Source organism: Rhamphochromis longiceps, linkage group LG23 (genome assembly GCF_057381845.1).
Source record: "Rhamphochromis longiceps isolate RC_006_pf linkage group LG23, R_longiceps_female_GT1.1, whole genome shotgun sequence".
Lineage (NCBI taxonomy): Eukaryota > Metazoa > Chordata > Actinopteri > Cichliformes > Cichlidae > Rhamphochromis > Rhamphochromis longiceps.
The window spans coordinates 24,084,225-24,110,601 of record NC_140578.1 but is presented as its reverse complement, the minus strand read 5'-3'; the positions used below and the strand labels follow the sequence as shown (position 1 = coordinate 24,110,601).

Genomic DNA, 26,377 nt, shown 5'->3' with positions numbered 1-26,377 from the left:
ATGTCTTTACTGACATGCTTTTGGTACCATTAATAGGAATCTGCAAACTGGAGGACTAAAAAATGCACAGCAAAGTCAAAAGATTGCATTTTAGTGAGTTAGGGAGCCATAAGAGTGGGAGTTGGTATAAAAAGTCTAGAATAATATGGGATTACTTTGAAACCAGCTTGGATCTCTTAGTTATGAGGTCCTTTATGTTGTGAAACCAGACGGCACAGGTGAGGGATCAGAAACTGCACAGGACCACAGTTTACAGCAAAAAAAGACTCTAAAGAAGAGGCCAGAAGCTCATGAGCCCAGTGTTTACCTCGTTTATAGGAGCCATGAGATCTGCAGTTATGAGTGAGCAGATGTCCCAGTTGTGGGACTACGTTGTTTTTTTTATATCCCTCGGCTCTCCCTGTCCCACAGAGTAAGACAGTATTCCTGGAGTCTGGCTTTAAACCCAGTGCAGGTTAAACCTCTCGCAAGTCACCGATAAGATGTTAGCAGCTCTGCAGAGTTCAGAGAAAAATACCACAAAGAGACAGTAAATACTGAGAAATAGAGTTTTGCTCTTGTTTGTTTCCAACATAGACAGATATAGTGTGAAGTTATCACCACTTGGAATTAGAAGTCAATTTCACCCACCCGTTCTCTTTATTTATTTAAATAAGAAAATTGAAATATTCTCGTTGTTTTATACTAAAGTTCTAAACTTGTTTGCTGACCCCTTGATTTTTTTTATGTGGGTGTGAAAAGGCGATGGTGGGAAGTGTTTAGCTTTCTGGATCAACCCAGAAAGTATGTCAGAGGAATCTCCATCCTTACCACCATCATCATCATCATCATTAGAACCACCTCCACCATCATCATCATCTCCACCACCATCCTCTTCCTCTCAGCTTGCCCTCTCCTCTGCACGGCCTCCCAGCCCCGAACAGAAAACCTGTAGGTTTTGTTTTTTTCCTGTTTTTTCTCTTCTTCTTCTTCTTCTTGAGTCATCCCTCCACATCTATTTTCAGCTCAGGTCACTGCTTACTTTTAAGAAGTTGGAGGATTCATGAGCAGATTTTTCCTTCACCTCATCAGCCAACTTTATTCCTTGAGAAAATGCTCTTAAATGACTCGTCTTTAAAAAGCGTTCAGTGTTTTATGTGTGGTCTGCGTGTCTTTATGTGCACAGTGTTGCAGCAGTACTGTAGCAATGTAGCTGTTGTATCTGAGATTTTCTACATGTTGTAGCAGACCAGGGTCCAACATCTGTCCAAATTCCCCCCAAAACACACTAGATTTTCATAAAATAAGACAGAAAAGAGTTCTTCCTCGTGAGCCATTAGAGAATAAGGATGTTTGGACTCTGGTCTGCAGTGTTTCTTCTGTGTTGTCTCTGCTGCCCTCTATGGCGTACAGTGCTGCTAATCATGCATGTCGCACCTCCAACCCCTCTTCCAGATGGAAGCCCCAGTGCTGAGGAGGCGTATCCAGGTAAGAGCTGCCTCCCCACATGTGCTCCTCTCACTCTACTCACTTTTCCAGACGGATTTTGATAAGAAGTCCAGGCAGAGATATTCCAATGTCTGGACTGAGTAAACTCCAACAAACCCTGAAATAGTTACAAAAACTCATTATTTATTTATTTATTTTAATAGCTACAGTGATTGACTCATTTTTAATACCTAAATCTGCCCTCAGTCCAAAAACCCCCACAAATCAGTGTCACTGTTTTAGAATCTGCTGTGACTGCTCTAAATTTGCACCTTTTTCTTTACATAAAGACTGGGGTCTGTAACACTCAGCTCGTTTCCTATTTTTTAAGAACAAGCCTGACAGCAGGCTTTTGACTCAAACAGCTCTGTCAGATCTCTGCAAGTGTTTTTAGGTTCTTTCCAGCAGGATTTGTGGCTAGTCCTGTGGCTTCACCCTAAAAGATTTCAGTGTGTGTGTGCTTCTCCTTTCCCCATTGTCCCTCTTGTCTTTTTTTTCTGTTTCTGTCAAATTTAACAAGAAGTGGACTCTGAAAAACACAATCTTTGCTACTTGGTGTGGAAATTATTGGTTTGAAGGCATATTTGTGCTTGGTCTCTCATGGTTTATTTGCACTTGTTGCAGGCGAGTGGAGCGAGGCACTGTACCCTCTCCTTACCACGCTCACGGAGTGCGTTGCCATGATGAGCGACAAAGCCAAGAAGTCTATGGTCTTCCTGCTCATGCAGGACACCGCCCCGACGATAGCCATGGACGTGTCACTGCAGTACCGCCGCGACATTGTCTTCTGCCAAACGGTCAGCACGCAAACATCATCCAAGTGACTCAGACACACTCACCTACACATATTTCTGGTAATGTATGTCTGAGCTGATGTGTTTATCCTGGAGTGACTCAAAGTGAAGGAAAAGGCCAAGAAAAGTGTAAATATCGTAAAAGCAAGGAGTTCAGAGCTCTATGACTTTGTGGCTTTACGGTATTCATATGACTATTAAATGTCTGAGTAAAGAGTAAAGGCAAAGGGAGCACAGCAAGTAAGGATTTCACACTCCCACTCACCTGAGACTGCAGTTATAAAGAGGATATGATGCCAGATGTAGTCCTCAAAGTGGATCCCTCCTTCAGTATTTTTAGAGGCTCTTTGCGATTGTAGTTTTTGGCAAACCCTCTTGTCTAACTAACATCAGTTATATTTACCCAGCGGTGGATCCCTGCAGCTCTTAAATGAGCAGCTACAGGACTCAGACACTTCAAGTTAAACTCTAATCCAAGCATTAAGTAAAGAAGTAAGAATAGCATTTCATAATAGTCAGCTATAATCAGAGCTGAAATACTTACAAGTAATCAGTCAAGCATTTTCAAAGCATAAAGCTAAATATTCTAAAATTTCTTTTTGCGCCATTCAAGTGGTTTGAGTTTCATTGCTCCAAAGCAATGTTTAAAGATGGTGAGATCCTGTTTTCTGACATTGTTAATGCTTTGATTATAGTTCTCAGAAATGACCCACATGTGTTGAGAGTGGCCTTCCATCACTGGCACATCCATCGTTTTTCCCTATGCTACAGTCACACTCTGGGAAAACAGTGGTTGGAGGCCACTGCATGATCACAACCCCCACCATGCACATTGTGATCTTGTTTCCTCTGAAATTGTTGCTTCAAAGACGGGGACCAGGTCTGATAATACGGCGATTAACTGTGATAAAGCTGAGAAAATTTGAACTCTCTTGCCGTCTACATACACAGACATTCACATCAACTACTTACATTTGTAGATTTGACAGAGAAATTCAGAAATTCCTCCATTGGCACTCGGCAATTTTCACATAACCACGATACAACCAGTTTGCAACCACTTAAGTTCAGTCCTCTATTGTAAAAACACGTGTCCCAGAATTGCTGCGCTCATCTGTGCAGACTGATTGCAATATGTTGACAATCTGTCTGTGTTTATAAATTAGACAACAGTTATTTGCAGATCTTTATCATTCTGCCTCAGAGTGCTTGCAGTCGGTCTGAGTTGGACTGCAACTATTTGGAGACAGGTTGCCTCCCAGTAGGCAGTCGGATTTATTATTTTCCTTTCCTAGCTGTAGAGATGGCTGTCGTTTTGTTTTTACTATAGTGTGCTGGGCCATTAATGGCTCGTCCAGTTCTCAGAGGGGCTGGAGCGTATCCCAGCTATCATTGGCGCCATCACAGGCACCTAAGGCCAACGTAGAATCACTGGTCAGTCTAACATACTGGGGGTTATATTTACTCATCAAATAAAAATATCTTCCTGAGTTTGGGACTCTGCAGGCAGAATTTCAGACTCTGTTTCAACCATGCATTAAAGAGCATATTTAAGAGCACACAACTGCAAACTCAATAGTGATCCTCAGCCATTCAGGGTTTGTTGGGTGTATAACATTTCTGATCGTCTTCAGTCAGATCCGTGTGAAGTTAGCTTCTGGCAGTGTGAACTGAAAATCAGTTACATAAAACTTGTCAGTGCAGTCCTCAAAAGCGTGCGCCGCAACACGCTGAGCTGCACAAGGATGCACAGAAACCAACCGCATGAGTCCACTTACATAATGTGATAAGCAGCCAATCGGTGGTGTCTTGATGTGAAACCATATGTTGATTTGCATTCGAGAATATGATGCAGGTTTAAAAACCGACACTGCAGTCAGTGTCGGGTGTGTTAAAAATGAAAGTGTGATCTGAATTGTAAATTAAATGTAAGATTTTTGTGGTAATTACAGCTTAAATCATGTGTCGTTTAACATTTCAAGGAATCTGCAGTGAAAGTACTTTGAATTTGACTTTATTTAAACTGCACAGATTCACAGCAGCAGCAGGCATCAGTGACAACAGACACAGGCGATTAATGCCGAGCTCAGACTGCAGGATGTCTTTGTGTGTAGTGATGATCAGTGTGCTACACAGACAGCTATAGAGTCGTTTTGCTTCCTCATTGCTTTTTTGGTCAGGTTTATGGTTGAAAAACACTGTACTCATATTTGTCGACCTCACAGACGTCAGATTTCAGATGGGACATCAAATGCAGCTCAGTTTCATATTAAACACGAAAGGAACACTATAGCTCAGTCACACTAGAGCAACAGTTGCAAGGAGGAAAGGAGGAAAACTTCCCACTTTTGATTGTAAGCCACAGGTTGACTGGTGGGAGGCTGGCGTGGACCGGGGTTGCAAAGCAGCTTGCAGCAGTAGCTTTGGCTGATGATGGTGTCAGACCGCTGCTTTAAAAGTTTATAAAACTGAGCTTGGAAAACAACAAACTGACTCTTTCTTGTCTGACCTGCTGTTCGAGTTCATGTGTGTGTGTGTGTGTGTGTGTGTGTGTGTTACAGCTCACCGCTCTCATCTGCGGCTTCATTATCAAGCTGAGGAACTGTCTCCGTGACAACGGATTCCTGCGACAGCTCTACACCATCGGCCTACTTGCTCAGTTTGAGTCCCTGCTCAGCACCTACGGTACAAACACGCTCAAAGCTTTTTCTAATCGCACACAGCTGCTTGAGCCTCTGATTTCCAGTGTGTGTGTGTCTGCAGGAGAGGAGCTCGCCATGCTGGAGGACATGAGCATCGGCATAATGGATCTACGCAACGTCACCTTTAAGGTGAAGCAGCATGCTAACTGTCTTTCCAGGCTGTAGAGCCACTCTACGAGGATAATATTAGGAGGCCAGAGGTCTGGGTGGAGCTGGCATGAAACGTGGAAACGGTCACATAGATTAGACCCACTCTGAAGACACGATTTGGAGTAAATGTACTGCAGAACTCAACTGAATGAGGATGTGTTTACTGACCTTTTTATTGTAGTTTTCCTGGCTTTGCATTAAAAAAGACATGAAAAGTTTTGTGTTAAACGTAAACAAGCAGAGTGAAGCTATAAAGTGCAAACATGGACTCTGTCCATTAAAACTGCACAAAAACAGTTTTTTATTTTGAAAGCTTTGGATTTTTTTGTCCCTTCCTGTGGGACAAAAAACGATACAATCTTTCCAGGGAGCTCAGAGTCTAACTCAGCTCTCTGTGAATGGTACTCATGGTCACTGGTCAGTCAAGAAGGATGAGGAAACGAGGAGGTGAATGTATGGTTATGGAGTCTGAAGAATTCGGTGTTACGACGTATCTTTAATACAAAAGTACAAATCCCTCTCTGATTGAGCTTGTGATCAAAGTTGAGTCAGTTTAATACTGAAGCTGAGGTTTGGTCTCTGCAGAGTTGAGGACATGCTCAAAAACTTGCAGCCTCGCTGGACGGGCTCTGTTAATTTTAATTGAGTATTTATTTTGCTTTTCAGGGGCACTTGGTTCACAATTTCCATCTAGGTATTAAAGCTGCGTATACATGTACCTTTGCTCCTTTAAGGTCACCCAAGCAACCGGCACCTCCACCCCCGAGATGCTGCCGATCATCACAGGTAACCGGGATGGCTTCAATGTCCGCATCCCGCTGCCGGGGCCCATGTTCGAAGCCCTGCCCCGAGAGATCCAGAGCGGCATGCTGCTGCGGGTGCAGCCGGTGCACTTCAACGTGGGAATCAACGAGCAGCAGACGTTGGCCGAGAAGTGAGTGAGCACGTCCGGGATTTACCACCACAGGTGTTTGAGATTGGAAAAAATATTGTTTTGTGTGTTTTTCAGGTTTGGAGACACATCCCTGCAGGAGAACATAAACTCTGAGAGTCTCTCCAGACTGAACTCGTACTACGAGCAGTTCAAAGAAGTCCTGCCGGAGGACTGTGAGTACACAGTTTTCACGTTTTTCCTTCTTTCTAACTTGCACCACAAACCATTAGTGTCGCAACTCCTGCTTTAACCCTTCTTTTTTCTGTTCTTATCTACTTTCAGGCCTCCCGAGGTCTCGCTCTCAGACGTGCCTTCCTGAACTGCTCAGGTTTCTCCGGCAGAATGTCAACGCCAGGAAAAACAAGAACGTAGACATCCTGTGGCAGGCTGCGGAGGTGACATTTGCGCTCTTTTACTCAGAATGTCCGACTGCTTTGTTAGCAACTTTTAATTCTCCAGTAGGATTTTACTGCATTATAAATTTTACAGCTGCTTTTCTCTGAAGATGTCAAAAACGAAATCATCAGCGGTGACTCACCTCTCCTCCCTGCTTGCCTCACCATCTCAGATCTGCCGGCGGCTGAACGGCGTTCGCTTCACCAGCTGCAAGAGCGCCAAAGACCGCACCGCCATGTCCATCACGCTGGAGCAGTGCCTGATCCTGCAGCATGAGCACGGCATGGCGCCGCAGGTCTTCACACAGGCCCTCGACTGCATGCGCAGGTAGGATGCCCTCACAGTGGCCGAATGGAAAAATGCACAGCTGCAAATCGCACCTGGGCAAAAAAAAAGACAACTTTTACTAAATAAATAACTTCTGTGCAGGGATGAAAAGATCAGGAGTTCATCAGTGTGCTACTTGGTAATCTGACTTTAACTGTTCTCCATGTAGTTTTAACCAATGGGAATACAGTAGGTGTTTAAATGGTGTGTTAGTGGTTACTTCTGTCCCACTTCAAATATGTGGATCCGTCTGCTGTGGGAAATAAGGGAGCAGTGTCTTACTTTTTCTTTTTTAAACTAGAAGATAATATATTTTATGGAGGCTTATTTTCACACTGAAAAACTTTTTTTTTTAAATATATTTTTGATAGTATTTTGTAATACAAGTCAAAATTTCTTGTCGAGAACTTGGTCATTTGAGAGGTATTCCAGGCATGTCCTATCAGGAGGAGGCCCCGAGGCACTTACAGGATTTGCTGGAGGGATTATGTCTCTCAGATGGCTTGGGAGCGACTCAGTTTCCCCTCCTGGATGAGGTGGATGACGTGGTCAGGGTGAGGAAAGTCCAGACGTCTCTGCTCAGACTGCTGCCTCCATGACCTCTGTCATGTGAAAGTACAGTTCGGGGGCCTCCTCCCAGTGGGACATGTCCGGAACACCTCACACAGGAGGCATCCTTGTCAGATGCCCGAACCACCTCAGCTGGCTCCTTTCGATGTGGAGCAGCAGCGGCTCTACTCCGAGCCCCTCCCGGATGGCTGAGCTTCTCACCCTGTCCAGCCACCCTTCGGAGGAAGCTCATTTCCGCCGCTTGTATCCGCGATCTCGTTCTTTCGGTCACTACCCACAGCTCGTGGCCATAGGTGAGGGTAGGGACGTAGATCGACCGGTAAATTGAGAGCTTCGCTTTTACACTCAGCTCCCTCTTCACCATGACGGACCGGTGCAGCAACTGCATCACTGCGGCCGCTGCACCAATCCGTCTGTCGATCTCCGGCTCCCTTCTCCCATCACTCGCGAACAAGACCCCGAGATACTTGAACTCCTCCACTTGTGGCAGGAACTAGGGCTGGGTATCGTCACTGATTTCTAGAATCGATTCAATTCCGATTCACAAGGTCCCGAATCGATTCGATCCACGATTCGATTCGATTTAAATCTGGGAAATTTTGACAGTCAGAAATATAATTCAGATCAGTACATTTACATATTTTTGTATCTATAAAAAGGAAGCTGACACTCGCAAGACTTTATCCAAGGTGTGAGCATCACAGCAGATGCCTTGTGTCAAAGTAGCTGAAGATAAAACACAGAAAAACATGAAGGTGATTTTCCTGGCCTGGGATTTTATAAAAATATTCTGCAGTACATCAAAAACGAAAGAAAACCATTAATTAATGAACATTACCTCTGACGTTACAGCGGTTTTATTAGAGACACGGCTAAGCATTTTGCATTTTGAATAATTTTAAAAAGTTTCAATTTGTTCAGTATTGAACAGCAGAAATGAGGTTTTCTTTTCGGAAGAATGTAAAAGGGAAAAAAACAGCGGCCGACAGCGCTGTAAGCAACAGTAGACTTGTGCGTAACAAGCAAGCGAATAATGAAGAAAGGGAAACTGTTCGAGAGAGAGAGGGGGGGGGAGAGGGGGAGGGAGAGAGGGAGAAAGAGAGAGCTGCGCATCGCAATGGAAACAAAACAGTAAAAGAGTGAATTCATGACGATGTTTATGTGAAGCGTTTGGATCTTCTTTTGCTGCTGGTTCGGTCAATATTGTTTGGAGAGAGATCAAACTAACAGCTTTAGAATCAGCGCATAAAGGGCGTGAACACAAAGCGCGGACCCGGATCAGCGAGCTGTCGGCTTTCAGCCCCGACTGTGAGAAAGGCGACATCTAACTGATTCTGATCCGCGAGTCGCGCTGTGTGTTTAAGTCTATGTGCAGAATCCCTGTACCTGCTCTCATTTACTGTTTGGTGGTTCTTGAAATTTTGTGAGATGTCACCAGAGATTCTGGCATTTCGGACAAAATAAATTTATATTAAAAAATCAATTCAGGATTTTAATGAATCGATTTTACGTTATCCAAGCCAGAATCGATTTTAATCGATGAATCGATTATAAAAACCCACCCCTAGCAGGAACTCATCCCCGAAAACCGCATTGTTCCTCCTGTATCCGAGGTTCGACTAACGGACGAACTCTCCTTTCCAGCACCCTGGCATAGACTTTCCCAGGGAGGCTGAGGAGTGTGATCCCCCTGTAGTTGAAACACACCCTCCAGTTCCCCTTCTTAAAGATGGGGACCACCACCCCGGTCTGCCAGTCCAGGGGTACTGCCCCTGATCTCCACGCAACATTGTAGAGGCGTGTCAACCAGTACAGCCCTACAACGTCCAGAGCCTTCAGGAGCTCGGGGCGGACCTCATCAACACCAGGGGCTCTGCCACCAAGGAGTTGTTTAACTGCCTCAGTTCCCGGAAATTGGCGGGTCATCCCCAGACTCTGCTTCCTCCTCGGAAGACGTGTCAGTGGGATTAAGGGAGGTCCTCGAAGTATTTCTTCCACCATCCGACAATTTTCTCAGTTGAATTCAGCAGCGCTCCGCCAGCACTATACACAGTGCAGGTAGAGCACTGCTTTCCCCTCCTAAGACGCCTGACAGTTTGCCAGAATCTCTTCAAGGCAGTCCGAAAGTCTTTTTCCATGGCCTCTCCAAACTCCTCCCACACCCGAGTTTTCACTTCAGCCACTGCCCGAGCCTCATTCCGCTTGACCTGTCGGTACCTGTCAACTGCCTCCGGAGTCCCACAGGCTAACCAAGCCCGATAGGACTCCTCCTTCAGCCTGGAGGCTGTTGAAATCTCCCAATTCTTTGAATCTTTGGGCTGAAGGAAGGACAATACTCGGTGTATAAATGCTCAATCAACAATCATTTATTTCCATACAATTCAACAATCAGAGCATTACAACGTCCGGACGGGAGAGATGCCTGCAGAGGGTCAACAGCATGTCTCAAAATGGTAGCAACTTTCACAGACTTTTATAGCTAGTAACAGCCCCCCTCCTTGTCATAAAAGCTGCATCTTCACATGTTTTTCTAATTCTTAGCGAGCCTGGCTCCTGACCTTGCCTCCCTGTCTTTCTGTGTGAAGTAGGAAGGGGGGTAAGGAATGTGGTTTTATCTCTTCTGCCCAGACACCTAGTCCCCTGCTTACAGCCTTCTTCACATGATTCAGCAATAAAACATTTCAAGAAAACAGTGTAAGACATTCACAGCTGATCAAGGATACAGAGTAATGCACACTTTATCTAATGAACTACAAAATGATTATGTTTCTTTTATTCAAGAGTATAATAAAGACTAAACTACATACATAGCACACCATCAGAACTAAAGGATAATATATGGCCTACAGCTGTTAACCTAATTTACTACATTGACTACTGGTCATAAAATGGCATATGTTTAACTACTAGTCTCAACAAGGCTCCCTTCACCTCTGTTGTCCACCATTTGGTTCGGGAATTACCACCACGACAGGCACCAACCACCTTGCGGCCACAGCTCAATGCAGCAGCTTCGGCAATGGAGACGCTGAACATGGTCCATTCGGACTCAATGTCCCCAGTCTCCCTCGGAATGCTGTTGAAGCTCTGCCGGAGGTGTGCGTTGAAGATCTCGCGGGCTGGGGCCTCTGCTAGGCATTCCCAGCACACCCTCACTACACGTTTAGGTGCACCGGGTCTGTCCAGCATCCTCCCCCCGCCACCTGATCCAACTCACCACCAAGTGGTGATCAGTTGACAGCTCAGCCCCTCTCTTTACCCGAGTGTCCAGAACATATGGTCGCAGGTCTGGTGATACGATTACAAAATCGATCATCGACCTGCAGCCTAGAGCGTCCTGGTGAAGAAAGTCCAGACGTCTCTGCTCAGACTGCTGCCTCCGTGACCTCTGTCTTGAATCTGTCATGCAGTAAGAAATGGCTGCGTGGAGCTCAGGCTTGTGAGGAAAAAAATATTTTTAAATTTCACGAAAATTGCTTTTTCAGGGGCGATAACAAGCTTCCATAATATTTGGTTGAGTCCTGTCAGAACATCAGCACAAACACTGTCAGCGGCTCCATTTCAGACTAGTGGAGGTGAAGTCTGCACGTCAAAGCAGCCAGTTTCAGCCGCATGCAGTTGTTGGTTAAAGAGACTGAAACCAGGCTGTCAACATGTTTATTTTTGCTGTAATGATGGACATTTTAGCATGGCAGTCTATGGTGACTGACTCGCTGTTGAAGTCAGCCTCAGGCAGACGTTTGAGGTACTTGGTCAGTTTAATTTTTCAGTCCTTGTTGGCACACGTCTGTAAGAGAAAAGAGATATATAATTTCCTTCTGCGTCCACACATCAGTGCATGTCAAAGTTTTCTTTTGTGCCAAAGTGCCTGAGTGATGCTTGTTAGTACCCCCCTCTACATGTATATTACAAACAGGAACCACAGACAAGCACATTTCTGACTTTCTCAAAATTCAGAAGGACAAATGTCCACTTTAAAATGTGGAGACATGGCTGATGTTACGCAGCTCTAGGGAAATACATCCACAGCTTCTCAGATTCAGTGTTTTACTTTATTGAATCTCTAAAATCAGTTTTGCCCATGTGTGGTTTGAAAACTCATCACCTGCTTCCTCTGCATAACGAGGCGAGCTAGAGGCTGTCTCGAAGGTGATGCTCGAATGAGTTAAGACTCAGTTGGTTACCTCACTTCACCGGCAGATTCCTCTCAAAGTTTATCAGTAACTTTTGATGCTTTTTAAACCTAAGAAGGACGCTTACATGGAGAAGAGAGCTACCCAACTGCTACTCAGTCCTTTTAATGGTTATGTCGAGTGTTTGTTGGTCTGTGTTCTTGTCTTGTCTGTCTAAACATCAGTTTGAATATCCGTCTACTTGTCTCAACTGTCTTTCCTTTATTTGTGTAACCAAAACACCTGCCATAGAGTTCCTTCACCCATCCTCATTTTATCGCTTCCAAAAACAATTTCTGCCTGTGTAAAAGAACTGGACTTCGTTTGCCTCTGTGTGTTTTTAAAAAATAAATAAATAAATAAAAATGATCAGGGTTGAAGTCAGGAACACCAGATAAAGGTAGAGATGGGGTGGAGGTGGGTTGCAAAGCGCCTTGCAGAAGCAAAAGTAGGCTACAAGAGCCTTAAAAAGAAGATTAGCCTGTAGAAACATTGGGCTTGACTTTGTGGCAAATGCTACTGTAAACTAACGCTGATTCAATACTTTATAAAGTCAAAAACCTAGGCTTTTCTTTTCCTTCATTTGCTTAAGATTTTTTTTTTGGATGAATTCACCCCACATTGTTAAGATAAGATAAGATAGAACTTTATTAATCCCTCGGGTGGGTTCCTCTGGGAAATTCGACTTCCAAAAAAAGCACAGCAACGACCGAAGTTACAGTTACAGAATTGTTTTATATATATATATATATATATATATATATATATATACACACACACACACACACACACACACACACATATATAAATACAGAGACAAATATAAATAAAGTATACAAAGGGGATAAATAGAATAAATAGGAATAAAAAATAAAAATACAAGTGAATTGCACATTTCAAGTATTACTATGGATAGTGTTACTATGGAAACAATCATTCTCTGTTCATGACAGCAAATTAGGGTCACTGAAGGTAAAAAAAAAACTAAATAAATTAAAGGAAGTAGATAAATCAAAAAAGGGTCTGAGTGAGAGGAGTGAAAACTCAAACTTTTAGAGTTGAAAAACAGAGGCGCAGATACAGAGGTTTTCTCATACATTATTCATTTTTTGTGGTAAATTTGCTACTTTTTCCTCTGAAATTTGCCATTTTATTCATTTTCCACATTTATCTTGTATATGTTTGTAACTTTTCTTGGAAATCTGTCACTTTTCTCTCAAATTTCCCACTTATCTTGGTAAATTTACAACATTTATCACTTAAATGTATCCGTTAATGTAATTTAAATTTCTTGTGAAATAAGCATGTTGTTTGCGACCCTTTTTCTTGTAAATGTACATTTAACTCTTTAATTTGCCACTTTTTCTGGTAAATTTACTAGTTCATGTGATTTTCTTGTGAAATAGCCACATTTCTTTGCCATTTATTTGGCGCATTTATCTTTAACCTTAAAGTTTTTTTTCTTAAAAATTCTAACCACTCTCACTCAGCCCCCTTTAAAAGAAATGTTTTCATTTACAAAAAAACCCAGGAAACACGAGGGATGCTGGGAATTTGTATTCCTGAACGGAGCATTATTGATATTTATGTGATTTCCTGCTGGAGGACAGTCAGTGTTTCTCCTTTAAAAGCCTCTGAAAGTGTTTGTTACTTTCTCTGTCGACGGTTGTGTGACTTCCTGTTGTGAATATTTCTGTTAAAGATGGAAACACGCCTGTCTACAATAAAGTCCTGCAGATACTCGCATGATATGATGTCTCTTCACCTTTCTTCCTCTCCCCTTTTTCCTCTCCTCCTCCTCACCAGCCGACGTGCATGAAATCCGATCATTTTTAGAATTTGTTTTATTATGTTGGAGCTCAGAAGCATGCTAAACAATGCTTGGAGATATCGGCCCCCTTCACTCCCTCTTTTATCCCCAGCTATCTGCACTAAGTGGTTTAAAGTGGATGAAGTAAATGGATAAGACACCCTTATTGCATGTTACCTCTAATAGGACGCCATCTTTATCATTTATAGTCTGAAGTTCTTCCTTTAAGCTTTACTCCTTCAATAAAAGGGTGTTTTTTCCAGTCTTTTCCCTCCATCTGTCCCTCCTTCCTCCACCCATGTCTTAGAGTATATAAACATGGAGAGCCATTGGTGTGTTTTCTTACCTTCTTTCCCTTTCTTAATTTCTCTCTTTTCTCTCTCCTCCTCCTGTTTCCTCCTCCTCTTGTTTCCCGTTACATGATTGCTGTTTTGCTCCTGTGATTGGCTCATTTTTGCGGGGTTGTTGTGTTGTTGATTTCTACTCCGTCCGCCCATTTGTCGTCGCCTTGATATTATTGCTTTTATTTTGGTCTAAAATGCCTCCGGTCATTGTGGATGTGGCTTCTTCACTGTCACTCTGATTTTTTATTTTTTTTTGGTCACGTGTTAATTTGCCGTCGCACTTGTGTGCACTCACACTCCATCTGTTTATTTTGGCCTCCTCCTTCACCTTTCCTCCTCCCTTCTTGCAATTTCCTCCTTATTTCTTCTCCTTCCTCCTCCGTCCCTCTTCTTATCTTTATTTCCCCCTCTTTTCCTCCCTCCTTCCCCCTGCCTTGTTTGCTGCTTCACACAACCACCTCCTCCTCCTTCTCCTCTTCTTCCTCTTCCCGTCCCCGTGGCTCGGCAGCATTGGCACGAGGGAGGGGGTGATCCAGAAGAACCTGAGCGGCTTGCTGCCAGTGCGTGACTTCCGGCTGGACCCCAGCCTCATGTACTCCCTGCCCCTGCTGGCCCTCAGCCCCAACCTCCTGGTGGTGTGGATCTTCCTCAGCATGGCCTACTTCCTGGCCAAACTGCGCTGCAGCTGAGCGAGCAGCTCTACGCTGGAAGTGACCAAATGTCAAACGTACTGCGAGGGTGGGCGGGGACTCTCCACGCTGACTCCCCGGGGTGTTTCTGAAACTGTGCCACTGACCTGTGAGAGGGGTGTAATCAGCTCACACACACTGTCCCACCCTCACTAAGGGCTGTACGCGACTTACGTCCCACTTATCAGCAGCCACGCTTTGGGCTTTTTCTTTCTTTTCTATTCTTTAAACATCTTTTTCTTTTTTCTATTAAAAACCTGTCATAGCTCAGGGGTGTCAAACTCATCTTATTCGTGGGCCACTAACCCAATCCTGTATGATCCTAACAGGACCAGAAGGCTAACCTCTTCCCACTCCCCTAAACCTCCAAATTGTTCTTAATGTAATGAATTGATCTGATTTATAAATCTGATAAACTCTCTGTGATATCTTGAACTCCTGAGACCCTGCATCATCATACAGGGATATATGGTAACATATTTACTCTTCATTCTTCTTAATAAAGTGTTTATCTTTTCAAAAAAACACAATGATTACTTTATTCTGGTGGGCTGTCAAAGAAATAGTGGAGTTAAGATTAGGTCCAGCTAATCGTAAATCGCTAAGAAAAATTAAAAATGCATCCCTAACGAGAGCTCGGGTGTCCGGAGGTTAAGGACAGAGTACAACGAGAAGACGTCCTCAGTCTTGCAGGTCTAGCGACCCCTGCCTGTCAACCACCAATAGTTATGGAAAAATGTGCAGCACCCACTTTGGTGGGCCTTTTGAAATGTTCAGATGACATTTTTTTTGTCTCTATTACAAGTTTTACACCTTTCAGTTTCACTGCTGCTTAGTAAGCAGTTGCAGACAAGTTGTCTCACTTGCAAAATATGAGTGACTCCTGGCTATCCAGTAGCAGCTACAACAGTGACGTTTGTAGCGCAGCACCGTGTACGTCTTTGCAACCACTTGGCAACCTATTCAGTAATGCACATTTTTCCCTAGCAACCTGTGGTTGCCAGGGATTCACCAACTGGTTTCTAGTTCTGTGTGCCTGAGGTCTTACTGGCCTAGTTCTATCCCACTTGTTTGACACTCCTGATATATTAATTGTGTTGCCTACATTTGAGCGTGAGGCCACATGCCATGTTCACACTAAGCCTGCTGAATGTGAATTCTACATGAATCCATTCATGTGTTTTTTTAGGATGATATTCGTCCACGTGTACACGCTGAAATTACCCAGATTATTTCCTTCTCTTCTCTCTCTTTTTTTTTTTTTTTTTTTTTTTTTTTTTTTTGTCCAGGATTAAGATAGCAGACACTGCTGTTTTAAACTCACGATTCACTTGTCACTACAGTCCAAAACGCTGCCACGTGATTAATCCTTTTTTTGGGCTTTTATGTGGAATACTAAATTTTAACCATTACGATGTCCTAAATCTCCAATTCTGTTTTCTTTACTGAGGTTTAACCAAACATGCATTTTTCTAAGACTTTACAGAAACTAACGCTGCAATTTTCAGATTCAGTGTATCTGAAAAAGCTCAGTTTTGTCCGCATGGACGGTATTTGCCAAAAAGAGGACTTTCAAAAAAAATTTGGCTGGCTCCGTGCGAACATATAACACAAAGCCATTAAAAGACATTAAGATATTACCTTTAGTAACTCACAGGATTATCCACTTCCAGTACTGCCTAACGAGAGTGTATTACTTCTTTCTTAGTGTATAGCGCCCTCTGATGGACATATTTTGCTCCTTTGTGATGGTCAGTTAGTACTCTGCCTTACCCTTCACTGGTGGAAGGTAACAGTTTATTGTAAAGAGTATATAATGTGTATAAGGATAAGCAGATGATATCTAAACTTTGCTTTCAGGAAAGACCCACAGTAGCAATCAGATGATTATTTTATTCATGATTTAAGCTCAGCGCAAACAGCTTATATCATCAAAACATTTTCTGGAACATTTGGTTTATCATTGTCTTCCATGTGCTTTTGCACTTGCCCCACACGCTAATGTGGAGGAACCTAAAGCTTTTATCTCGTGCCAAAATGAAGCAAGTACGCGCTTGCTTAGATATATATTTTTAAGGCAGCATTTGCTTGTTTTTGTTTCTTTTGGTCTTCCTGCTTCTTTATAGACGGTGGAAGCATTTTCCTGCTTCTGCCTGAGCTTTTGCACTTTCCAGCAGATCCGGGTCTGTCTCTGTCTTTGTTTAGATCCAGCCTATTGAAATGTTTATGTGAGGTAGTGTTAGGAATCACCTGATAGCCCTGTTTAATCAGAAAAAATGAACTGAACCCATTAACTGACCGTTTACTTGATGGACATTAAACACTTGTGCTGCTGATATGAAAACTATGCTTGTTCACATTCATTTAGCCTTAAACAAAAAGCCCCGTGACATGTGTGACCCGTTTTAAAAGAGGAGTTCACTGAGCAGGAATACTGCTCTGAACTGTGTCGACTAAATGCGTATTGGCACAAGTACAAGCAGTATTTCGAACTCCTAGCACACCCACAAAAATAAAAATAAAATCATAAAAGCTGAAATATTGTCGCTAGTAGACGGAACAATCTAACAGTCTTATATTGAGTGTAGAGTGTGCCAAAATAAGTAACATCAATGTGAAAGCTGTTATTTTTTACGTTCAAACCAGTGTTAAAAAATAGATGTGGAAAAAAATATTTAGTTAACTGGAATAAAATGAACAACTAGACTTTTGAAAAAGAAAACTACTTGAAATGATGCAACCACATAGCTGCCTTAAAATAAATAACAATACACTGGAAATGTCTTTGCAGTTAATTTGGTCTTAATTTAAGTCTAAATATGATAAATGTCTGCTGTAAAAGTTAGCAAAATAAAAATAACTACAACTAATGTAAACTAAAAAAAACTTTGAGTTTCTCTTTAATTAATTCCTTATTAAAATTAAAGCTGCCCTGCTTAGTAGATTCAATGTCGAAATGCTCATTTAGTAGTGATGGCGATACTGAAATATCGATTCCTCCGATACCAGTCATTTATGTTCTAGAATCGATTCTCGTATTAAAATATCAATATTTTAGTAATTTAGGGTAAATTTGTAGTTTATCATTAACAGGAACACAGTGGAAATAAACTATATCATTCGGATTGTCTACATTGGAAGGAACTACTTCCTCTTCTGCCTTTCATAGGTAGGTATGTAGGTATGTTCAGGCCTATACTTTAGTGGCACAATTTACTGTCTTTGAGTCCAGTGTTTTGTATTTGCATTGCACAGCTTTACTGTTTTACTTTTCTCCTGCTGCTCTTTAGTGTCAGCTGTTTCCCCCATGAGCTGGTGGAGACCAAAAATGGAGCAAAAACTTTGATTTATCAGGTAGTCACAGTATTAGCTCCTCTTCTTTTTCTTCCTCCTAGCGTTATTCCCACTCTGCGGGGTCTGCTTTTCTGCAAAGCCGCCTCCATTTGGCACGGCCAAGGGCGTCGTTCAGGTTGGCGCTGATATTCTTCACGTTGCCTTTAATTTGGTCCATCCATCGCCTTTTTGGTCTGCCCCTTGGTCGCCGTCGCAGTGCTGTTCTTGCCACAGAGTTTTAATCACTTCTGACCACATGCCCATACCATCGCAATTGCACTCCTTGCATCTTCTCTGTGATTGGTGCAATACCCAGCCGCTTCCGGATGTCGATGTTCGTGACGTGGTCCTATTGTGTCAGGCCCAGGCACCATCGCAGCATCCGCATTTCCATTATGTTAAGGGCCTGTTCGTGCTTTGCGGTGGCTGGCCAACACTCTGATCCATAAAGGGCCACAGGGCGCACTACACTCTTGTAGATCTTTGACTTGAGGTGGTCGGGCATTCATCGGTCGCACAGGACACCAGTGACTTGACGCCACTTCATCCAGGCCTCATTAATCCTGGCTCGTACGTCTGGCAGGATGTCGCCGTCATCGCCATCACAGTATTATCTCCTAATGCTAGTAATATTTATTAAAAGAATCACATATTTAACTAAAAGCAACCTTTTGAATTGTACCCCTTTGATCAGTTAAAATTCAAGTCAGACTACACAGCAATAATATGACCCATAATTAACCAGAATACTTTTAATTATCTTTTACTGTCTTTACTGCCAAAACAAAAAAAGTCCTGTAGCCTGGATTTGCTCATTATCATTAAAGTGACCCTCTCAAGTTTAAAGTTTAGGCATGAGTGGCTGTTTTGTCATTCTTTTATCTCTTCATGGACTCAGGTTTTTCCAGTCTGGCTGAGTGTTATTTATGGGTTCAGTTCATTTATAAGACACCGTCACATCCTGGTGTTCACCTGCCCAGAGGCTGAGACTGGCCAGCGATGGCACTCTTCAAACACTTTAATTGGTCCCAGTGTGCCAAAATAGATGCAGTAAGTCAGCGATTTCGACCCACATCTGCTCTGCAGCTTTCAGGACAATGCAGTCGAGATCAGCTCTGTCTCACCGACTGACAGAACTGATCTCTGCGTACTTCAGGATGCAGCTTGTAACTGGAATGTATGATTGTAGGATATTCAGGGGAAATGTGTTTGCATTGCTGCAGCTTGTGAACCCTTTAGAGCATTTATCTGTACCAGCCGATATGTTTACATGAGCTTTATAGAGACAGTAGAGTGTTTGATGAGTAATGTGAGGTGTTAAGATGCAAAGAGTTTAGGCTATTAAAGATGGGATGTCTGCATTCATTTTGGCTTATGCATCCTAGAAACAAGGGACCAATACACAATGCAGTGTGTGTCCCTCTTGTTTCAGGCATTCTTGTGTCAAATAAAGATCCCAGTGTGATGATTTCTGTTAGCTGATTAACTGTTGTTTCTAGTCTTACCTTGCCAACAGTCCAGAACCCAAAGATAATTTGCTTACTAACATATTTTAAAAATAGCAAATTTACCATTAAAAACGCAAATATTTGGCATTCATGTTTAATAAATGGCTAAAATAATAAAAATACATGCCAACTAATTAAGCCACTGGATCATCAGTTAATCATCTTCTTGATTTTATCTAACTTTATGCACTTTTAATAGAGCTTCCTATAAGAATGTTGTTTTGATGTTTGATATGCCCACTGCTAATTATATCATTGTATTATTATGAAGAGCCTTATTTCCCAGTTACTAACTCCATGGCTTCCATGATATTTTGGTTATATTGAGAATGAAGTAAACGGGACCTACTTTGCTTTTTTTTTCTTATTTAGTGCACGGCAGCACGGTGGCACGGTGGTTAGCACTGTTGCCGCACAGCAAGAAGGTCCTGAGTTCAATTCCAACATCAGGCCGGGGTCTTTCTGTGTGGAGTTTGCATGTTCTCCCCGTGTTTGCGTGGGTTCTCTCCGGGTACTCCGGCTTCCTCCCACCGTCCAAAGACATGCAGCTTGTGGGGATAGGTTAATTGGATAATCCAAATTGCCACTAGGTGTGAATGTGCAAGTGAATGTGAGTGCGAATGGTTGTCTGTCCCTGTGTGTTGGCCCTGCGACAGACTGGCGACCTGTCCAGGGTGTACCCCGCCTTTCGCCCTATGACAGCTGGGATAGGCTCCAGCGCCCCCCGCGACCCTGAAAAGGATAAGCGGAAGCGAATGGATGGATGGATGGATAGTTTTAAATATATATAGCCCCTTTTCCATTAGTGCCTACTCGTGTTGTCTCGCTACTATTTACTGGGTTTTCCATTAGGTGATAGTACCTGGTACCAGGTACTGGGTTTTTTTGGGGGGTTTTTTTAGCACCTACTCGCTCAGGGTTCCAAGCGATCCAGGGCGATCTAAAAATGTGACATCAACGGACTGCATGCCACCTATTGGCTCGTCAGTGACGTCACTCCATGAGTCATTAGAGCGTCTCCCTCAGGAAAATCAAAACTGCCACTTTTAAAACCCGGCAACAAGGAAAATGGGTTCAAAAAGCAACGCTGTGGTCCCAGAGTCTGGAAAAAAGCCACAGACCAAGCAGGAGGTATATCGTTGCCTCGACGTCCACCTTTGTGGTTCTTATCCTGTGAAGAGTGCTATATAAATAAAGTAAAGTAGGTGGTACTCGATTGTAATGGGGGGAAAACGATTTGAGGCAAGTCGTGCTGTTTTGAGCTGAGACGAACCGAATAGGTACTAATGGAAAAAGGGCTTTTGTGACAGGAAATTCATATTAAATGGAATTCTTATTAAAAAACTTTCACACAGGAGAAAAACTTCGGTGAAAATAGTCTAGTAGGCACTAACAGTACAGCTCGCAAAGCATTCAGTGCTACCCCTCAGCAGGCTTCCCGATACTGGCCTATTCAAAGAAAGTAGACTTTCAGGTGAGGGTGCTCTTAGGTCTCAATCACGCAGGCTTAGAGAACAGTTGCCAATGCCTGGTAACCACAGTTCACTAGGGAAAAATTAGGGTTCCCTAACTAACTGCGAGTGCTTGTCGGCAGTCGCAAGTGGAAATTGATTGTTAACCCTGTTCATGCAGTCATACTGATGGCTAGTTACCCCCTAATTGGAAGGGGAAAGGGTGTATTCTCTAACCAGTTGGTGATTGATTGCTGGGGGTTGCTTGTTGTTGCTAGGTTGTAAAGTATATGGTGCCCTACCGAAAACCTCCTTGTCATTGCTTTGGTTCTGAGCAGATTGTAACTTTTCATGTTTCATTCAAACCAGAAACTCAGAAAATTTGCCTTCAAAGTAAAAGTTGTTGGTTTCAGTTTTAAAACTACAGTTGCACTAGGGATAAGGTTACAGACTGTAGCACAACCAAAATTATGACAACTGTTGGCATTGAACTTGCAGTGGCTAGTTGAAGACTGGGAAGCTACATCCAGATGAACAGAGTCAGCTGTCTGGACTTTTCTTACCTGGATAACTGAGCGCGGAACGAGGACAGACCAAAGCAATCGCAGAGAGGATTTTGTTGCAGCTGACTTCATGCAATGATAGCCAGCAACCTCATCAAATATGTCAAGAAATAGATGATTTTCCTTTGAAACCTGTCAGGGGTTGCTGACCAGTCTCTAGGCCTGTGTGACTGTAGCCTTAAAGAGAAAGTTAGGGACAGAAGATAAACTGAGGGACCTCTGTGAAATATTAAGTATATCTGAACTGTGAGCCATCCATAGCTACTCTAATACAGTGCGCCAATAAAATCATAGAGCTGGAAACAAGCATAGTAGGTCCTCTTTAACAATGTATGTGGAAACTGTGTTAGAAACCAGAAGCACTTGGATTGTTTTACATATTGGAAATCTATAATGTAAAAATCAATATCTTTGCTTGTAAAGCTAACCATCAGCATCGGTCGCCTCCCTAGAGTTCAGAGGCTCTGCCTCATTAAGATCGACCCAGTATGGAAATGGATCAGACTAAAATAGCTTCCTTTGGGGAGCTTACCCATGCTGATGACCTCTAAGCAGTCACATACTACAGTAAAATGATCCTTCCTGTATTGAGAAATGTTTTGTGTCACAGGAAATGCAGTATACGTGTAGTAATTTCAGTAAAATATCAGTCTTGTGCTTTATATTAAAAGAATAATATTAAATTTGGGGATTTACTTCCTGGAAGGTTAGTGAGACGATTGGTACCATTTTTAATAAAGCGGCTAGTTAGCTTAATTTAGCTAATCTTATAAAACTAAAAGTTGTTTTTATTCTTTAAATATTTAACAATCTTACATTGTTAATGTAATTACAGTTAGGATACTGTGTAAAATGTGAATATAGACAGAATACAATGATTTGTAAATCTCACATTGATATTTTATTCACAGTACAACAGAGAAAACATACAAAGTTTAAACTGAGAAATAAAAATATTAGCTTAAATTGAATTTGATGGTAGCAACATGACACAGGGCAGTGTTTACTGCTGTGCAGCATCCCCTCTGCTTTAACAGTCTATAAATATCTGTAAACTGAGGAAACTAACTTTTAGACTTTTGGGAGAGTCCATTTACTTCTGAGAAACTCTGCCCGTCTATAATGGTACATTTTCTCAGTTTAAACATATTTTTCCTATGTAAAGAAAATGGGAGTTTATGAGATTTGTAAGTCATCATATGTTTTTATTTACATTTTATGTTGTGTCCTAACTTTTTTGCTCATAAAGGAAAGGGCCTTTAGTCTTTAAAGCTGCTGGTTGGTGGATTTTGTTTCTTTTGAACTCAGCCAGGCTAGCATTTTATTCCTTTTTACCCATTTTGTCTATTAGCTGTAAGCTAGCTTAATGTTTTAAAGTAAGACTAAAAATAAAGCTGGGTAAAAGGCTTTGTGAAAAGCTACAAAAGGTATTTTGAAAATCCACCAGCACCCTTAAAGCTCTTTTTTTTTAAAATCTTTAATTAATATAAAATATGTTTTTTGTTTTTTTTTATCAACAATATAGCTAACTAAAGCTAACTATCTGCTGGCGGAAGCTTAGCATGCTAATGTGAGTGTGGGGTCAACTTTTTTTTTCTTTTTTTTTTAAGCTCAAATCCAGCAACAATGCAACTACAAATTGTCTCAATTTAAGTGATTATACGCCGCTTTTGAGGTTTTTAGCATTAGTTTTAAGGTTATTGCTTTCTTATCATCTGTTGAACTACCTCTGTGAGCTTAGCATTTATTCAAAAATAAAATAATATCAAAACTTATCATCGCTGAGCAGTAGGAATGTAAGTATTATTGGGAAATGGTAAAAAGTTGTGGAAGTTTGATCAAGACTAAATGCCAGTGAGGGATAGTGGTTTCAGATACTTTGAACATTGAGTCCCACTATACCTGCAGGTGTAACTACCCTAAAGTGCTTCCTACAAAATTAATCTAATGTTATATTATCCACCTGAAGAGAAAACATCAGTTTGCCTTTTCCTTTGCTTTATTTATTTATTTATTTTTAGGAAATCAGATATATCAGAAAATATATTTGTACTGCTGTAGATAAACTATATTTAAATGCCTGTATTGCCAAAATGCTTTATTTATCATATTGTTGTCTGCTATATGTATACATATATATATAGTCTGCGGTTATTCCAAAGTAGAGTGTGTATATATTGATTATTATAATGCTTGTGCCATAACTGTCACGCTGTCATTACTCTTGGTCACAGCTGAACATGACTGTTGTTGAGTTCCCTGTAATATGCATATTTATATGTATTTTGTTGTGTTGTGACTGTTAGCTGTGGATTTGATTGCTTCTCTGTTTGCAGGTGTTTTCAAACCTCGTTTTGACGGACTTGCACTGGTTTTGTGGCTCTCTTGTTGTTTAAGTTAGCAAACAGCAGGAAATCATGGTACCAGATTTTCTGTTCTTGTTCACGTCCAAAGGCTTTTTATCTCGCTGAGTATCGCGAACCCCAGAAAACCTCCCCTTTTCCTGCTCAAATAAATGCTTCCTGCATCCACCTGCAGAATGTAAACCGTGTGATATTTTATAGTCTTTAAAGTTTTGCACTCTCATCTTATTCTAACCTGCTTTAACGTGTCAGGTTCTACCTGGCTATCCTTGAACATGCTTCAGCTGTGCTCTGAATAAAGAGACAAATGTGATTATCCAGCTGGTAGCAGACAATTTGGAGGTCGTTTATCTATTTATTCATGTGTTTGTCAGTCCATGTGTCATAATGTGCATTTGTTGTGTCTATGAATGGATTTTGTTTTTTTTTAATTCGGCAGCAGTCATGCTGTTTATCAGGTTAAGAAACATGTTTTGGGCTGCTGCCTTAGTGGTGACTGGCTTGTGACCCCCCCCTGAGGATGAGTGTCTCTCCTCCTGGTCTCAAACCAGAGATCTTTAAGGCGTGGGGGAACTCCAGGCCTGAAGGGCCGGTGTCCTGCAGGTTTTAGATGTGTCCTTCATCCAAAACAGCTGATTCAAATGGCTAAATGACCTCCTCAACATGTCTTGAAGTTCTCCAGAGGGCTGGTAACAAACTAATCATTTGATTCAGATGGGTTGACCTAGGGTGATATCTAAAACCTGCAGGACACCGGCCCTTGAGGCCTGGAGTTCCACCGTGCCTGCTTTAAAATATGACTGCTTCACCTGAGCCTTTCTAGAGTAAATTTGAAAGAGTGTAAACTTACTGACCTCTGCTGGTCATAAGCAGGAATTGCTATTGTGAAATAATCCATAGGCTTTTTTTATTTATTTATTTATTTATATAATAAAAAATACTTTTTTTTTTAACCCTTGAACCCTAATGTGCTTTTTTTTGTCACTAACATTGGGCCTATTTTACTTGATATACTGTTAAAACATACTTAACATCAACAGTACTCTCCTTTCTCTACGTAACCTCTATGCAACGTCTCAAAACAAAATAAAGGAATCATGGCGGGACCCTCCAGGCTCTAATGCACCGCAATGAAAATCACGTAGCTAATATCACGTTGGTGAAAATTACCTGACGTTAGTGTTCTCGGGTTGAGACAGATGCTTTTTTTGTTTTGTTTTGTTTTTTTTGTTGAACGTTTTTAAATTAAAGTTTCAGTCTTATTTTCTGTCATTTGTACTAACATTACATTTAGTGATCTGACTGCCTGTCTGCATGGTAGATTAGATTGATATAAAGATTAGATATAAAACCTGTAAAACATGTTTTCATCCATTGTCTCCATCCTGCATTCTTTCTACTCCTGTGCCTATAAAAATCAGTCATTCTACAGACATCTGTGACAAAATTGACCCTGCTTCTCATTCAATCTCCTGCTTCATAATCACAAAACTATCAGAAATGTGTTCACTGGTCTCTAGTTTTGAGTCTTACTGAATATAATGTGATTTAAATTTATTTTTTTTTATTTTGGTTCCATTTGAAGTGAAATCGACCACACAGTGAGCACTTCTCAGTCACATTCACACCTTATGTGGACAGCTCTGGTTTAAAAAAAAAAAAAAATAAGGCTGAGGAGTCACAGCATCACAACAACTAAAGTTACCTTTAATTTTCATGGTAACCAGGAGAAATAATAGAATAGATTTTTATAATATTTTAACTTTGTTTAATATTTAAATCCATTTCCTTTTGAAAATAGTGTTAGTTTTACAAGTTCACAAAATTGAGTTTATCCCAGAATTTCAATCCATCAACAAGAGTTTCCCTTTGACTTCATATGAAGAGACGTGTGTCCTCTAACAGAACTCTTAGTCCTTTGCACTCATGGTTGAATGATCATTTTCATCTTTTCTTCTCATCATGTGCACAAGTCATCATTTCTGCTTTTTTTTTTTTTTCCTTTTGCTCTCATTCTGCCTGTGAACGCCCTCTCTCCCCTCTGTCTCCTCCTCCTCCTGTCTCCTCAGCGAGGGCTGTAGGCGAGAAAACACTGTGAAGAACGTCGGATGCCGAAAGTACGCGTTTAACTCGCTGCAGCTCAAGGCCTTCCCCAGACACTACCGACCGCCCGACGGCACCTTTGGCAAAGTGGAGACCTGACTGGAGGAGATCAGAGGACTGCTATGCGATCAAACTGAGTACAGTGAAGATACTGTGATGAGAGACTGTATAATTTCACCATCATGTGGCCTGGTTCCTGCTGTAGAGGTTTTAGATTAGATTATCGTGGAGGTAGACTGAGTGACTGAATGTCACACTAACAAACAGTAGCTCCGTCCTGAAAAATAAAGACGAAAAACCACCTTAGTGGAATGACTGTTTTTAGGTACTGTACACATTGCTTAGAAATGTTTTTATTTTTTATTATAGAAAAGCACTGCCTCACTTCCACTTCCAGTACTGATGTAATTGATATGAAGGATGCATAATTTCTGTTCTACAATAAAGATGAAGAATATCAGAAAATCTGCAACTGTGTTTGACTTCTTTCCAAATGAATACAAATGCAAACAAATACAAATACAAACAGACTTAGTTTTAATAAACCTATATTTGCACTTGTTAATTTCCCAATACACCGAAGATTGGGGGGGGACAAAGTAACACCCCCTTGATTAATAATGTGACTAACCACATTTTGGAAAGCTTTCAGTTCAGTTTCATGAGCCATACTCAGATTACTGCCAGACCTGCTGAATCAA

The 26,377-nt window shown here is 41.7% G+C and overlaps 1 protein-coding gene across 10 annotated transcripts in view; it reads left to right on the top strand.

Annotated features, from left to right (window-relative positions):
* inpp4ab (inositol polyphosphate-4-phosphatase type I Ab) overlaps positions 1-26,135 on the top strand; it is a 107,129-nt gene extending 80,994 nt beyond the window's left edge. For 7 of the 10 annotated variants that reach the window (XM_085399655.1, XM_085399654.1, XM_085399653.1 and 4 more), the window contains 10 exons: positions 742-930; positions 1,435-1,467; positions 2,092-2,264; positions 4,823-4,946; positions 5,025-5,092; positions 5,848-6,047; positions 6,123-6,220; positions 6,330-6,442; positions 6,616-6,770; positions 25,643-26,135. In XM_085399655.1, the coding sequence (XP_085255781.1) occupies positions 742-930; positions 1,435-1,467; positions 2,092-2,264; positions 4,823-4,946; positions 5,025-5,092; positions 5,848-6,047; positions 6,123-6,220; positions 6,330-6,442; positions 6,616-6,770; positions 25,643-25,775 (1,286 nt within the window). In that variant the 3' untranslated portion in view covers positions 25,776-26,135. Of the gene's footprint in view, positions 1-741; positions 931-1,434; positions 1,468-2,091; positions 2,265-4,822; positions 4,947-5,024; positions 5,093-5,847; positions 6,048-6,122; positions 6,221-6,329; positions 6,443-6,615; positions 6,771-14,174; positions 14,374-25,642 lie in introns of those variants that run through there. The other 3 variants (XM_085399657.1, XM_085399656.1, XM_085399658.1) reach the window with 2 other exon arrangements.
* Positions 26,136-26,377: the final 242 nt, after the last annotated feature.